Here is a 16,934-nt window from a genome sequence, read left to right as displayed (position 1 = left end):
GGGAGGGGAAAGAAGAGGAGGGCGGAGGGACAGACCGGCGGCGGCGGCTGGGCGCGGGCATGGCGGAGCGGGCGGCGGCCGCGGGGCCCCGGTGAGCCGGGCCGGGGCGCACGGACCGGGCCGCGCCGAGGCGGGCCCTGAGCCGTCGAGGGGGCCTGGCGCACACGACCGGCCACTTTTGCTCTCGGAGTTGCGATTGTATTCGGGGGGCGGCGCCGGGGCCGACGTTTCGGGGCGAGTTTTTTCTCGCGGGGCCGGCGAGAGAGCGGCGCGCACCGAGGGGGAGGGGAGGGGGAGCATGCCCGGCTGGAGCCGGGCCTCGGGGCGCGCCCCGGCCGCCGTCCCCACCTCCGCCTCCTCCTTCTCCTCCTCCGTCTCCTCCTCCTCCTCCTCTTCCAGTCCCGCCGCCGCCGCCGCAGCCAACATGGCTGCGCTCCTGAGCCCGGGAGGCGGCCGCTACTGAGCGCCGCTCGCCGCCCGGGCCCCCAGCCCGCCCAGGCCCCGGCCCATGGCCCCCGCGGCCTCGCGGCTCCCGGCGCGCTAGGGCGACCGCCAGCGCTCGCCGCCCCGAGGCGCCCGGGTCCCGCCGCCGCCCGCCCGCCTGCCCGCCTGCGCGCGCGCGCCCGCCGGCCTCGGGGAGCCCCGGAGCCCTCCGGCCCGGCGGGGCGGGGCGGCCGCCACCATGGAGCCCCAGCGCCGGGAGCTGCTCGCCCAGTGTCAGCAGAGCCTGGCCCAGGCCATGACGGAGGTGGAGGCCGTGCTCGGGCTGCTCGAGGCCGCGGGAGCGCTGAGCCCCGGCGAGCGGCGGCAGCTGGACGAGGAGGCGGGAGGCGCCAAGGCGGAGCTGCTGCTCAAGCTGCTGCTGGCCAAGGAGCGGGACCACTTCCACGACCTGCGGGCGGCGCTGGAGAAGACGCAGCCTCACCTGCTGCCCATCCTCTACCTGAACGGCGTCGTCGGGCCGCCGCAGCCCGCCGAGGGCGCCGGTGAGTGGCAGACCCCTCTGCCCGGCCCCTCGCATCCGCCTTCCGCGACTCTCTCCGGTTCTCCGAGAAGGGAGGTCGCGAGGGCCATTCATCTACCTGGCGCTGGCCGCGGGGAAAATTGGCTTTCCTTCAGCCCGCCGGGGGAGGGGCTGATGCGTGGACCCCCCCCGTCCCCCTCGTCCTCCAATCCCGCCCTTGCTGTGAACAATGCCCGGCACTGTAGGCCTTCTTTCTCCAGGTGCCGCGGCACGCGGCGGGGTCCACTAGAGACCCCCGAGTCCAGCCTGCGGGGCGTATGTCCGGTCAGCCGCTTTTCTAAGACTCCTCATCCACCAGTCCTTTGAGAACCTCTGCTAGCCTTCAATCAGTGTTAAGGTCTAGAAGGATAGAACCCGGCCCAGGGCTGGTACTCCTGAATTTTGGTCCCTGGCACCCGGTTTCAGGACCACTCGTGCCTTTTCACTCTCTGATTTTCTTAACTCCCTCTGCTCTGAGCTCAGTCTGTTTTGCTCGCCGAGACTTGTGGTTGATTATGCACAATGCCTGCTAGGTTTCTTTGGAAACTGTGGGCCGGGAAAAGTTGGGGGAAGTTGAACTGCACCATGGGAAAATCTTAGTAGTAGCTGCTGGGGCTCAGTTCCTTCCCTGAGGGTGCGCCAGCTGTTTGAGGAGGGAAGGCTGGTGGCTGGTACCCTGGCTGGTGGATGATGAATCTGTGAGTATTCCGGTGTGTGTGTGTTGGGGGGGGGGGGTTGGTATTACTGGGTGTTGCTGACAACTGGTAGGCTTGGCGTGGTGTGTTTGGGGACTGTGGAAAGCCAGACTTTTAGACAGGGAAGCTGAGGAAGAAAGCATAGCTCTGAGGAAGGAAGAGCCAGCAATTGTTGGGCACCTACTGTTGTGACAGGCACTCTGCTTTGTCATGTTTAATTGTTACCACTCTGTGGTATGATTCCTACTTTGCCAGAGAGAAAACTCCAGCTTGGAGTGGTTAAGTCGCTCAAAGTATTGGGCACCAGGAGTTTCCAATTATGACCCATTGTTTTATTTAACCCCTTTGGAGCCAGGAAGCAGCAAGTGCCACCTTTTCTATGTCTTGTCTTTGTTTTAAAAGTGAATGGAGAGGGCCGACAAACTGCCAGTAACAATTTGTGGGACAGAGGCTGGTGAGACCCGTTTATTTGGCTGTTAAAAGCTTGACTTATTAAGGAGATGATTTTATAAGCTGTTCCTGGTAACAGCTGGATTGGATATTGGCCATCTCAACTGACTTTTTGTAGTGAAGGCAGCTGACAGAGACTGAACTGCTGGCTATACAGCAGATCGTTTCATTGGTGACCCTTCTGTCTCCACTGTGGGTTTCTGACTCTAGCATTTTCGTCTCTCAAATCTTCATTGTCCCCCAATTATGATCATTTATGCTGGTCAGCCTAGTCCTCCCCTGGGATGATGGTTTGGAAGATGTTAAGAAGAGCTGTTGGATGTGGCTATGAGGATAATAAGGTCAGAGGGAAATCTCTTTGGGGTAATTTTTCTTCTTTTTTTTTAATTAATTTTTTTATTGGAGTACAGTTGCTTTGCAATGTTGTAGTAGTTTTTGCTGTTAGTTTCTCACTTTACTGAGTGAGTCAGCTAAAGGTATATCCTATATCCCCTCTTTTGTAGATTTCCTTCCCATTTAGGTCTCCACAAAGCATTGTGTAGAATTGCCTGTGTTACACAGTAGGTTCTCCAGTTATTTACCTATTTTTATACATAGCATCTTTTTAATTGCCTTGCTGTCTGTCTAGCTGTCTGTGTTTGAAGGAAGAAATTGATCAAGGAAGCTGGCAAAAGTTAGAATGCAGACTCAAGTTTTGGGTGGGATGTGTTTGAATCAGTGCCATCTTTAATCTCTGGAATAGATGAATTGTCATTAATTTGGTCCCTCTCTTTTCCCTGAGTGGTATATAAGGTGGGGCCTCTCCGAGCTGAAGTTCTGGAAGCTGGTCTGACTTCTAAGGAAAGGATGAAATAAGGTTTGGATTTTATTCTTAAGGGCAGCTTTTCAGACCCTAGTTTTAACACAGTGTAGAGCTGTGTAGCTTTTCAAAGGAAAGTTAAGTTCATTTTCGTTTGGTTGTTGTGCGCTAAGTCGTGTCCGACTCTTGCGAGTCGGACTATAACCCACCAGGCTCCCCTGTCCATGGGAATTCCCAGGCAAGAATATTGGAGTGGGTTGCCATTTCCTTTTTCAGGTGATCTTCCCGACTCAGGGATCGAACCTGGGACTCCTGTATCGCAGGCGGTCTCTTTACCGACTGAGCCACGAGGGAAGCCCAATTTTAGTTAATACTTTAGAAAAAAAATAGGATGGCATTTGACCTGGTAAGTTGCCATGTAGAGCTTTTGGGGATGAGGGATGACATGGTGTGACATAAACCGCAGAACCTCGGGATCTTTGTAAAGGATGAATTACTGTGCAGTGGTTTTTCAGCATATTTTCTTGGAGCCAGGGAGCCCCTCTTATGGAACAAAGCTCAGTGCCTAAAAGGACTGCTCAAGTTGAAGGGACAGAAGCACTGGTTTCATCCCCGAGGGGCCACAGCCAGGCAGGCTCAGCCCTGTGTCCTGGTCTTTGCTCTCCCAGCAGGTTCCACTTTGCACACAGGTGCAAGCTCTGCCTGGCAGACAGCCTTAGTGCAGGGCTCTTGTGGGAGCTCCAGGGAGGAACCTTCTGGCTTCCCAAGGATCCAGAGCCTCAAGAGGAGGCCCCCCTTGTCACTTTTTCTTTATCCAAGGTGCTGCCATCACCCAGTTAAGGGCCCCCTTGGTGGATTCCACATCCCATGTGGACCCCTGGTCTGGAATGCCCATCCCCTGGCTGGCATCTGTGTGCGGTGGGACTTTGTTGTGCTGCAGGCAAATGATGTCTGACAGCTCCCCACGTGGGGTCTGGAACTGGGGGAGACTGGCCTAGGTGGCGCTGGGCAGGCAAGCAAATCAAACTCATCTATGCTGCTCATGCTCAATTAGAGAGAGCCCGGACATGTGTAATCTGCCATGCTTAGGCCTGGAGTTTGAAGGTGACTAAGAAACCACAATGTGGTTTTATTCTGGGGGCAGGGGGGACTTCTGTAACAGAATTGACAGTACATTGCTATTGAGCATTTTCTATCTGACAGCATACTTTAATATCTCACTGAATTCTGTGGCACACAGTGGCATGAGTGATGCCTTTTCTGCCTATGCAGGGTTCCGGGCCTCTCTGTGATCTGAGGATAGACTGGAAAGAAGGGAGCTGGAGTCAGGCTAAGCGCAGTGCTCCAGATTCCTTGTCCTTGGTGGTTTTTCCTGTTACCTGGGTAGGCCGTCCCATTACAGCTTCAAGCCATTTCCTGCATTGGGAGCTCTGTGGAATTTTGTAGCTTTCTCTTGTCCCAATACATGAATGTTTAAGAAAGGAGTAGGTTGTCCCTGCTGGTGGTAGAGAGAGGAGAGAACTGTACTGTTCTGATTGGCTCAGGTCTCTAGTTTTCCATGCAATTGTCAGGATCATGTTTGTTCACTTAGAACCCATGAGATCCTTTGTTTTTTCTCTTTGATTCATTTGCCGACATCTGGATTTTCTTTCTGGAAGCTCCTCAACTGCCTGGCCCTGGGCCTCAGGGTCCTCATCCGTGAGGTGGGGCTGCATGGCCTGCCTCAAATACTGGGAAGCAAAATGTGACTGGGGAGGATCGAAGTGTCTCATCCTGCACTTGGTGCAGACAGGGTCGGGGTGCATAGGATGTAATTCCAGCCTGCAGCTCGCTGCCTAGGTGGGGGAATGGGACACTGAGAAGAGTGACATTCTGAGACAGATCAGCTGAGTGATAGAAATACCACGGGGGCTCGATGGTAATGAATCTACTTGCCAGTGCAAGAGATGCAGGTTTGATCCCCGGGTCAGAAAGATCCCCTGGAGTAGGAAATGGTAACCTGCTCCAGTATTCTTTCCTGGAAGATTCCATGGACAGAGGAGCCTGGTGGGCTCCAGCCTGTGGGGTCACAAAGATTCGGACATGACCGAGCACGCACGTCATCATCGTCATGACTCTGTCTACCACATGCTTCCCCCACATGCTCTCATCCACCCCCGGTGGCTCTAATGACCATCGACATGTGGGGGGCTCCACAGACTATTTTCCCAGCAGGCCTCTTAAGTGGTGCAAAAATGGCAGAACATGGTGGCTGCAGGCTGGCCCTCCCTCCTGTGCGTCCTGAGCTGAATGTCTCCTCTCATGCCCTCTGCCTCCTCTTTAGTTGCCTGGTGACTCGGCTTCACTAGAATTAAGAGGATGGAGACAGTAGTGTTTGCTGAAGAAGCCGAAGAATACTTTAAGGAGGGGTTGAGGCTTGAGGCTGGTGTTAAGGCGTTCTCTGAGCGTGCAGAGGGAAAGGAAGAAGTTTTGGGTGGGAGAAACAAGACCAGAGACCATGAGAGGAGCAGTGTGTTTTGAGGTTGTAGAAATTAGACCAGCCTGAGTGAGCAGGGCTTTGGCATTGGCTCTAGGTGGGTGGGGATGCAGAGATAATCTGAAGGACCATGATGGCTAGGCGGAGCGAGGGGTTTATATACCACTTGGAGTTTAGGCTTTGTATGCTTGTTAGAAATTGAAGCCGAAGGAGTTTTCTAAAAAGGAATAACCCTGCCAGGCATTTCTAGTAGGAGGAGTGCAGTTGGCTGCTGATTGTCAGGTTGTGGATTATCTATTATTTATTAGAGGTTATCTGGACCTTTTATTGGCAGGCAGATTCCTCACCGTTGAGCCACCAGGGAAACCCTCGTTTGGTTATTTTCATTGTGTTAAGAGGAAGTGATAGAAGAACTTGAAAGTAATGATTGAAAGGAGATTTCTAACAGAAAGGCAGTTATTATTTATTCCTCTATGTATTAGATCAGGCCCCTGTGATCTCAGGCAACAGAAACTTAGCTCAAACTGTATTAGACAGGAAAGAGGAATCGATTGTATTATATTCCAAAACCTTGGGATGGATTGGGGTAAATGGCCTTTGGGTGATTGATCCTGAATGCCATGGGCTTTTTCTATTAATGTCATCCTGAAACATGACCTCAGGCCCCTCTTGGCTTCGTCTTCACAGCCTCTGACCAGAGAAGAAAGGGAGCTGAGTCCACTAAACCAGGCAGAAAAATCTCATGGAAGGATTCTGATTGGCTTAAATATGGTCACATGTCCATGTGAGACCCAGTCACTGTGACTAGGGCTAGAGGATTGGCCCAACCAATAGGGTAGCATGATGGGATGCTGTGATTGGCAGCTTGTACCAGTACCATGTGGTTCTTTAGAGTGGAAAGAAGCAGTTCTCAAAAAAGAAGAGTAGAAAGGATATTGTGCAGGTAAAGCATCAGGTGAATGTCTACTATATGTGGTCTCATCTTCATATGATGATGCAGTTTGGTGTGGGGTGGTGGGAGAGGTTGTCAGATTTTACTAGATTTTAGACTTGAAGCTTTTTCATTCTCCTCTTTCACTTTCATCAAGAGGCTTTTCAGTTCCTCTTCGCTTTCTGCCATAAGGTTGGTGTCATCTGCCTATCTGAGGTTATTGATATTTCTTTCAGCAATGTTGATTCCAGCATGTGTTTCATCCAGCCTGACATTTCACATGATGTACTCTGCATATAAGTTAAATAAGCAGGGTGACAGTATACAACCTTAATGTACTCCTTTTCCAATTTGAAACCAGTCTGTTGTTCCATACAGTTCTAACTGTTGCTTCTTGAGCTGCATACAGATTTCTCAGGAGGCAGGTAAGATGGTCTGGTATTCCCATCTTGAAGAATTTTCCACAGTTTGTTGTTATCCACACAGTCAAAGGCTTTGGCATAGTCAATAAAGCAGAAGTAGATGTTTTCCTGGAATTCTCTTGCTTTTTTTGATGATCCAATGGATGTTGGCAATTTGATCTCTAGTTCCTCTGCCTTTTCTAAATCTAGGTTGAACATCTGAAAGTTCTTGGTTCAGGTACTGTTAAAGCCTCATTTGGAGAATTTTGAGCATTACTTTGCTAGCATGTGAGATAAGTGCAATTGTGTGATAGTTGTGTGTGTGTGTGTGTGTGTGTGTGTGTGTGTGTGTGTGTGTGTGTGGTAGTTTGAACATTCTTTGGCATTGCCTTCCTTTGGGATTGGGATGAAAACTGACCTTTTCCAGTCCTGTGGCCACTGCTGAGTTTTCCAAATTTGCTGGCGTATTGAGTGCAGTACTTTCATGGCATCATCTTTTAAGATTTGAAATGGCTCAATTGGACTTTAAGCAAGTCTCAACTGGACTTTAAGACTTTAAGGAAGACAGCCTTACTGAACTCATCTCCCTCTCTGTTGTTGTTCAGTTGCTCAGTTGTGTGTGATTCTGCAACCCCATAGGCTGCAGCATGCCAGGCTTCACTGTCCTTTTGCTATCTCCTGGAGTTTGCTCAAACTCATGTCCACTGAGTCGGTGATGCCATGCAACCATCTTGTCCTTTGTCATCCCCTTCTCCTCCTGCCTTCAATCTTTTCCAACATCAGAGTCTTTTCCAAGGAGTTAGTTCTTCACATCAGGTGGCCAAGTATTGGAGTTTCAGCTTTGGCATCAGTCCTTCCAATGAATATTCAGGATTGATTTCCTTTAGTATTGACTAGTTTGATCTCCCTCTTTGCAGAATATTTAAAACAATAACTACTTCACTGTGCTATTTGACAATCTATGGTAGGAAAAAAGCAGCATCTATTAGTGTGGTGGGCGATGAAGCCTGAAACCAGATTCTCCTGATGTATCTGAGGGTTATGTGAGAACTCCTTATAAACTATGCTGAACGGATGTCAGGGTTGCTTTTACTGTGGCCGTGGGTCATCAAGAGTAGAATGTAACCTCCATGAGCCAAATTTGCTGTTGTATTCCCAATGCCTAGAATAGAGCCTGGCCCAGGATGGGCATTCAGTAAATTTCTGTTGCATGGATAACTATTCAGCTGGTGTGGTGAATGAGTGGCGTGTCCCTGTGAAGTCCAGATCCTCTTCAGAAATAGGTGCAGATTCCTAGGTGGTGACTTCACGATGGCAGAAGGCCGTGAGAGTGCAGGAAGGCCGGGGGGGGGGGCGGTTCCAGATGCACACAGGGAAACCCCCTCCCACACTATGTCTGATAGAAGCAGATGCTGTGACTTTGGTGTCGGAAGTCCCCAGGGTCACCCCTCAAGTACCCGCACTGTGCGATTACCTGTTGCAGGATTGGAGAGCCCTGCCCTGTCTGAGCTTAGAATTTGAATGTCAGCTTGGTGTCCTCGAAAGAGTTTTGGATGGGAATCTGCTCCTAACTGTGCAACATCTTGACCTTTGATGAGCCTCTTAACTATCCAGGGCTTGTTTTTTTTCCAGTGAAAAGATGGATGAGGTAAAGCTGGAAGAAGTTCAGGACTGCCTCAGTTCTCTAGGGCAGCAGTCCCCAACCTTTCTGGCACCAGGGACCAATTTCGTGGAAAAGACAACTTTTCCACGGGGTGGGGTGGGGATGGTTTCGGGATGATTCAAGCGGATTACATTTGTTGTGCACTTAATTTCTAATCTAATGCCACCGCTGATCTGACAGGAGGTTACCGGTCCACCGCCTGGAGGCTGGGGACCCCTGCTGTAGGGCTCTCAATACTTGCAAGGTGGCATTAGGTCCAAGGAAACTTGGTGATGGGGTTGGATTAGATTTCTGAGACTTCTTCTAGCTCTGTACCATGCTCACTATTTTTTGATTTAGCGTTAGTGTTGAGTGATTTTTGTACTCTGGCTTTCTGTTTCCTGAAAAGCTAAGCACTGTAGGAGAAGTATTTTGTCTTTGTTTTTTTGATCCATTTCACTCCAACCACTGGAGAAGGCAATGGCACCCACTCCAGTGCTCTTGCCTGGAAAAATCCCATGGACGGAGGAGCCTGGTGGGCTGCAGTCCTTGGGGTCGCTAAGTCGGACATGACTGAGCGACTTCACTTTCACTTTTCCCTTTTATGCATTGGAGAAGGAAATGGCAAACCACTCCTGTGTTCTTGCCTGGAGGATCCCAGGGACGGGGGAGCCTGGTGGGCTGCCGTCCATGGGGTCACACAGAGTCGGACACGGCTGAAGTGGATTAGTAGCAGCAGCATTCCGACCACCATCATGAGGGGGCTCTTTATTTCCTATATCTTGGGAAGATGTGACCCACACAAATAGTGGGCGTAGAGCAAGAGGGCTGAACTGCCTGTCGTCCTGTGCAGTAGGGAGGCTGAACATGTTCAGAAAAGAATTTTAAATGGGATTGAGTTGGGGAGATACTGTTGTTGTTGTTTTTTTCCCCCCTTTTCCCCTGGGGCAGATAGCTTATCTCTGAATTGTGTGTGTCTATTGATCTGTTTGAGGCAGAGTTCCATGAAAGTGCTACAGAAATATTTTAAATTAAACAGATACTTTGAGTGTTCCATGTTTGCCATCCAATTCTGAACCCTTGGTGGTTAATTGTGGGGTGGCTGTTGACCTTGATGTTTCATTTCATACTAAGGGTCATAATCCATTTGCTTTGTACTTTTTTTTTTTAAAAAAATACTGTGATAAAATATACATAGCATAACATTTACCATTTGAAACATTTTTTGCTATTTTTTGAATTGTGGCAAAATATCTGTAATATTAAAATAACTATCTTGTTCACTGTTAAGTGTCCATTTCAGTGCTATTAAGTACATCCTCATTGTGCAACCATCCCCACCATCCATCTCTAGAACTTTTTTCATCTTACAAAATTGAAACTCAATTGATAGTACAATACAATAACTCTCCATTCTCCCCTCCCCCCAGCTTCTGGCAACCACCATTCTATTGTACTTTCTGTCTCTGAATTTAACTGTTCTAGGTATCTCATATAAATGGAATCATAGAGTATTCATTTTGTGACTGGCTTGTTTTCACTTAGCATCATGTCTTCGTGGGTCATCCATGTCAGAATTTCTATTTTATTTTTAAATTTTTAGAGAACACATAATGTAAGATTTACCATCTTAACCGTTTTAAATGTGCAGTTCAGAAGTGGTAAGTATATTCTCATTGTTGAGTAAGAGATTTCTGGAACTTTGATATCTTGCGAAACTAACACTGTATCCATTAAACAATAACTCCTCCTTTCTCCCTCCTCCACCTCTGGGAATCACCGTTCTGCTTGGTTTCTGTGAATTTGATTCCTTTAGCTAGCTTGTGTAGGTGGAATCATACAGCATCTGTCTTTTTGTGATTGGCTTGTTTCACTTAGGGTAATATCCTTAAGATTCACCCATGTTGAAACATGTGACAGAATTTCCTTCCTTTTAAAAGACTGAGTAATATTCCATTTCATGTATATACCACATTCTGTTTATCTGTTCATCTGCCAATGGACTCTTGGGTTCCTTTCACCTCTTGTGAATAAAACTGCTGTGAACATTGGTGCACAAATACCTCGTTGAGGCCCTACTTTCAGTTCTTTTGGTTATATATCTAGGAGTGGAATTATGATATGATAATTCTGTGTTAATTTTTTAAAGAATTTCCATATTATTTGCTTTGAGTTTTAATGAAAGGAATTCCTACTGTCTATAGCACCTTGACTCAGGGGTGAGTGACCCACCTGGAGTCCCAGTTTATGTTTTATTATTTTCTAAAAATTGTGTAATTTTTTCCCCTCAGACTCATTTTGGAAAGTCTCGAGACATTCTTTTTGGACTTTAAATATTTTAGTAGTCATCTGTGACTCTTTTGAGGACAGTCGTTGTTGACCATAGAATCCCGGCAGCGTTCCTATCTGGCCAGGAGATGTTCACACATTTCCTTCATGTTTGCAATACTAATATCTCCATCTCCAGAGGCCTGGAAGTATGTTAGTTATTTCTGCTTTATAGACACTTGCTCTTTATCCCATTCAGGGTTAGTTCGGTTATATAGACTTGAATCCAGGGTAACTGGCTGTTAAGATTTTTCTTTAGAAAAACCTAGATCAGCATTTCCCACAAAAATGCCTTCTAAACAGTAGTTTGGTGGGATGTCAGTGGTGTTATTTGTGAAAGGGTCCTGTGGTTAAGTACATTTGAGCAGTTTTGTTTTGAGAAGGTCACGCAGGCTCCTTTACTGGGAGCCTCTCAAGCCACCAGTCAGCCAGTCTTGGGACTTCGCTGGATTGAGTTCACTGGGCAGTGTTTCCCAAACTGATTTGACCACAAAGCCCTTTTTCATTGAGCATCTTGCAACATAAGTGTTCTGAGAAGTGCACTCTTGGGAAACGTTAGCATTAGTGCAGGGGGTTGGAACATCAATGTATACCATCGTTTTTCAAATTTTCTCACAACTCTTTCATTCAAGTAACCAAGAACCTTAAATTCTGATGCCAGCTGAAATGGGCATATGATTCTGGGGCTATTGGATTTTTTTTTTTTTTTTTTTTGCTGTGTTGCTGATTCTGACGTGTAGTAGATTCTGGGACCAGTAGATTTTTAGGGGAGAGTGTGTGATCTTGCCTAAGTAAGAAGTATGACTTCTCTGGGCCTTCATTTTCCCTAATGCAGCTCAACAAGGATGGTCTCGTTCATGATGATTATTGTTTGAGGCGGTTAAACCTCTTGACGTCTTCTCTATGACTGAACTTTGGTCCATAGTTGGGGTTTCTGGGGGCACCTTGGAGGGATTTGTAGAGACTGTCCTGATGGTTTGGTGACTGTAGGTCCAGGATTGGTTACCTATTGTGTGAATCCTTCCTGAGCTCGGGGGGTTGTTGGGCTGGAGAGCTGGAAGATGGCCTGGAGAATGATGTTACTTCTGAAAAGCTGGGTGATACAGCTGAATGACCCAGGTGGCCTGAGCATCACGGATGGGTTTGGAGCCCAGGAGTAAGGCCACAGAGAGCTGAGTGTCATGAGCCCAAACTTGGGGAACCCCCACAAGTTTAATTCTTGAGTCTTCCATCTTAGGCTATGTGATTTTAACAAATTGCTTAACCTCTATGGGTTTTCTTTTTCCTTATCTGTCAAAGGGCTAGTATTTTCCTCGTAGGGCTTTGGTGAGGATCTAGATTTATGTGAAGTGAGGGCAAGCTATTGCTGCTGCTTCTGCTCTAGGAGGTACCTGCCCTTGAGTGGAGAGCCAATCCCCTAACTGTCCTTGGAATCAGGAAGTGTCACAGGGTACAGAGAGATGCTCAAAGGAGGGTGGAGAGTGTGCATGGACCAGGAAATTCACATTCCTGGGACTGCTCAGAACACACCTTCACAGTGCTCTGGTCCTGGGGTCTGCAGTTAAGGAGGGCATTGCTGTGAGCTGTGAGGAGTTCAGCTCCAAAAGGGAAGAGTTATTTTAAAGAAAAGGCGACTTAGAGGGGCTTGGATGCCTGTTTTCAGATGGACATGGACAAGTGATGAGACCTGATTCTTTCTGACCCCAGAGAGCTAACTGGTAGAAGATACTGGGAGGTAGAATTGAGTCCAACGTAAGGAAGAACCTCTCTCTTCCTCCTGTCTTCATTTGAAACTTTATATTATAAAATACTCAAACATGTGCAGAGATTACAAACTCCCACTTCCCAAACTTTTGTTTCCTGTAATATTTTCAGACAAATCCCAGCCATCATATTACTTTCTCCATAAATACTTAAGGAAGTGTCTCTAAGAGATAAAATCTTAAATTTTTTTTTCACAGGTGACTGTATTAACAGTTTAATGTCATCTCATATCCAGCTGATATTCAGTTTTTCTTATTGGGCTTCCCTGGTGGCTCAGATGGTAAAGAATCCGCCTGTAATGTGGGAGACCTGGGTTTGATCCCTGAGTTGGGAAGATCCCCTGGAGAAGGGAACAGCTACCTACTCTAGTATTCTGGCCTGGAGAATTCCATAGACAGAGGCTCTGGTGGGCTACAGTCCCTGGGGTTGCAGAGAGTCAGACGTGACTGAGTGACTTTCACACTTTCTTTATTGCGGGAATGCCGTTTTATAGATGGTTTGTTTAAATCAGGATTTTAATAAGGTCCACACGTTAATAAGGTTGCCTGGGACCCTTCCCTGGGCTTTTTGTTTAGGGAGGAACTTGTTTTCATGGTCTGTGCCATCCAGCTATGATGTTGACTGTGGAAGGTGGTGACATCCCTTTCCTGAGAGTCCATGTAGATGCTGGATGAGCGTGGGGTGGTTATGTTAGGGAGTGGGTTGTGGAGTCTCATCACAAACCCATGTAGCCCCAGGTTCCTCACGGGACTGTTACAACAATTAAATGGAAATAACATATGTAAAATGTAGCTGTTGTTTATGAGTTCAATTATTTTATTTTTGTAGCTGTGGGACTTTTTTCACTAACTGGACTCTTAGGTGAGTAAGCCAGATATATAAGCTAGACAGGTGTTATGGAGGCTTGGCACTTGCCCCTTTTCTTTTTGGACTCCCTGAGGTGCCTCCGTAGGATTCTTTGAGTTCTCAGGGTTCCTTGGAACTGAGTTTGGAAACCACTGTGCTTGGATGCTTTTATTGTAAGATGCTCTCTATGATGAGAGAGGTGAAGAGCCACCCAAAGTCTCACCTTCCTTTACCTGAACTGAGCTGGGTTAGTGAATGACAACTAGACTCAGAGGCTGTTTTTCCACCAGATACTCTTGTCTTTGCCTGTTTCCTCTGTTTACCTTTGTAGGTTTTCTTTGGGGATGAACCATGCTCTCAAAAATGACAAATGACCAGTGACTTAAAAAAAACTATTCTCTGCAACCCAAGGCAGTGATGGGGAAGGAGCAGAGTGAAACCTCATCAGATAGGGTCAGGTGGAAAGTGGTTACCTTTTTGTGAAAAATTACTTTTTAAAAAATACCATCACTGACTGGCCCTACCCCTACATTGCCTAAGAGAACTGATAGTTGCTGATGCATAAATAAGATTCCTCTGACCTGCAGCCTGCATGTGGGGTTCCTGGAGCTGCCTGTGTGGAAAGAGCAGAGATAATCGCTTGTGACTGTGAGCTGTGGCCCTGGTGGCTCTCTCAAGCCAGGGTGTGTTTTCTCTGCCCACAGTGTTTTTCTAGGTGTGGCCTGTCTCTTTCCCAGGTGGCTCTCTGGCTTTTTTCTGGGTCAATTTCAGGTTACTTGTCTGGATGGTAACTGACTCCTTAGCATGGCCTGGGATCCCCAGACAGATATTCTTGTGTATCACTTTGACCCTTGTAAATCTGCTGTTCAAATGTGGTGAAAATCTATCCAGCCAAGACTGAGCGAGAGGATAACAAACCACATGGGAAGAAACTTAATTGTATTTTTAAATTTTGATGTAGGAAGGTGTACTTTTAAAGAAATATAATGACCTTTTTAATACTCACGATAACCTTCATTCTTCTTGCTCAGGATAACCTCTTTTTCGTCTTATCTGGCCAGAACTTTCATTTCCTGTTTATGTTTCTTAAGCAGCTTAAGATTGTTGAGTATCACGGCTGGAAGGGATCTTAGAGATGACTTTGCCCAGACTGCTGATTTTAGAAATGAGAAATAGCAGTCCAGAGACACAGAGGGACTCCCCCAGGCTCTCATAGCATGCCCTGGCGGAGCCGGACACAGGATCCAGGTTTCTTCCCAGGCCAGAGCTCCTTCTCAGTCTTCTCTGCCAGCCACAGGCTGGGCGGGGAGTCTCAGGGCCTTGGCTAGTTTTTCCTGATCTGGGCCTGGCTTTGCAGGCAGCAGCCTTTCCAGCAAGTAACAGGGCATCACACGCAGTTCATGGAATTGTGCTGCAGCTCTCCTTCCTGCCCATTGAGAAAAATCTTTTATCAGATCATGCAGTTGTATGCATATATGCATGATACAACAAAAATGCAGTTGGTATTAATATTTATGTTCCACTAATGGGTGGCAGAGACCAAAAGAAGTTCTTCAGCTTCTCGGGGCCTCCAGCTGCTGAGAGGAGACTGGGTAGGCTTTGGAGTCCTTGTCCATTTCTTTATAGAGTCTGCATTTGTTCTGTACTCTGGGCCATCCTGTGAAGGTCCCCATTGAGATTTCTGTGTCCCAAGCCTTGGGCACCCTTTCTCTTCTTCATGACAGTGTTCGTTCATCCAGCAGACGTGTTCTGAGCACCTGTCACTCAGAGGGTACTGTTTGAATGCAAACGTAGGACGTGACATCTACATTTAGTGCTGAGTCAGAGAATGGGTCTGATGTTGGCAGGAGGTACCTCCTTGTCTCATTCTTTACATGATACAGCAAAAACTTCCAGCGCTGACTGCTGTGGCTTCTTATTGCTTAGTCACAGGACAGAGTTCAAGCAGGAAAATGACGCCACCAAGCCTCTTGCCTCAGAAAGAACAGCCTTTAATAAAGATAAGAGGGTAAAGGCCTTGTGAACACTGAGCTGGCCCACCCCCATGGCCAACCTCAGTGGAAACTGGATCCAGGAAACGGCAAGAAAATAAACAAAACTAAAATGTGCTGGCTCTGGGTCCTCCTTCTGTTGGAAAAAATATAGCTGAGCCTGAAACAGCTTAGAATTTATGGCCTGAGTGTGAGTTTACACATGACCGTCTATTCTCCTAACTCATTTCTTCTTTTAATTTTTGTTTCAACATTTTGTTTGTTTATTTTTGTCTGTGCTGGGTCTCTGTTGCTGCGTGCGGGCTTTCTCTCGCTGTGGCGAGCAGGGGGCTACTCTCTAATTGTGGGGCCCAGGTGTCTCATTGTGGTGGCTCCTCTCAAGGCGCGTGGGCTCTAGAGCCTGCAGACTTCAGTCATTGTGGCATGCGGGCTCAGTCGTTTTGGCACACGGGCTTAACTGGCCTGTGGCATGTGCGATCTTCCTGGACCAGGGATTAAATCGGTGTCTCCTGCATTGCAAGGCAGATTCTTAACCACTAGACCACCAGGGAAACCCCTCTCCTAACTCATTTCTGATAGAAAATGGCAGACCACCTTTATGAATCTTGCCTTATATTCTCACCCATTTTATGAACTCAGAGGAAACAAAACAGTGACCATTTGTCTTTGCTTTCCACGGGGAGTTGTGGAATTTCACATAGGCTCCTGTTTCTGCCCTGAGCCTCCCGTACTTTAAGGCTTCTCATATGGAGACTCAATGGAGGCAGGCAGTGTCTTCCTGCATGAGATCACTCAGCCTTTAGGGTGGAGCCGAGACAGAAGTGGAGCCAGGTTTTATCCGTCCATCTGCCTACCCCCCTGTCCTCCCGTCATCCATCCAGTGTGTACCTGGTCCAGGCTCCACCCAGGCTGTGCTAAACATTGAGCTTGCAGAGAGGAGAACGTTAAGCTTCGCTCGTGAATGACAACCACAGTCCCATACTGGACACCCCGACCTGGATCTGCCCTTTCAGATGGAAATTATGTCCTATTCTTCCTCAAAGGTTTTCATTTCTGGTTGCACTGTCTAGACTGGAGCTTTTAGAAATCCTGAAAAGTAATCAGCTTAGCTTATCGACTTCCTACTCCTCACCTTCCATTTTGTGGTTTGTAAAGCAGATGCAAGTGTGTTCGGTTGCAAAAATCTATAAGATTCTCAAAAGGGTGACTGAGAAGATGGCTCCTGCCCACCAGGAGTTTATTGTCTCATTGGAAAGCCTAAGCCTGAGGGAGCCGGTATCCAGCTGGACAGGCCATGCGGCATAGAGAAGGCCGCCTGAAGGTCAGTGTACGGTGAGCTGGTGTGGGTGGGTGGCTGGCAGGCTGGGTGGGCGCTGGAGAGGGGTGAGGAGGAAGGCTGGCCTAATGAGGCAGCGTGCACAGTAGGGGCAGCAGGCTTGGGAGAAAATTCAGTCTGTGAAGAGTGGGTCTTCATGGGAATTCCGAGCTCCTGTTTAGAGCATGTACTCAGCAGGCCCTGGGAAAATGGGGTCAGGATAACCGGAAGGCATAGGGCAGGCCTGGCTGTCACATCCAGTCATTCTTCCTGCACCTGCACCTGTGTGAGGC

At 47.9% G+C, this 16,934-nt stretch overlaps 1 protein-coding gene across 2 annotated transcripts in view; it reads left to right on the top strand.

The window, feature by feature from the left end:
* Window positions 1–544: 544 nt before the first annotated feature.
* DLG5 (discs large MAGUK scaffold protein 5) overlaps window positions 545–16,934 on the top strand; it is a 120,048-nt gene continuing 103,658 nt past the window's right edge. For both annotated transcript variants that reach the window (XM_065922699.1, XM_065922698.1), the window contains exon 1: window positions 545–986. In XM_065922699.1, coding sequence (XP_065778771.1) covers window positions 683–986 — 304 coding nt within the window. In that variant the 5' untranslated portion in view covers window positions 545–682. The remainder of the gene's footprint in view (window positions 987–16,934) is intronic.

Source organism: Muntiacus reevesi, chromosome 2, assembly GCF_963930625.1.
Source record: "Muntiacus reevesi chromosome 2, mMunRee1.1, whole genome shotgun sequence".
NCBI lineage: Eukaryota > Metazoa > Chordata > Mammalia > Artiodactyla > Cervidae > Muntiacus > Muntiacus reevesi.
This window is presented reverse-complemented; position numbering and strand designations above follow the sequence as displayed.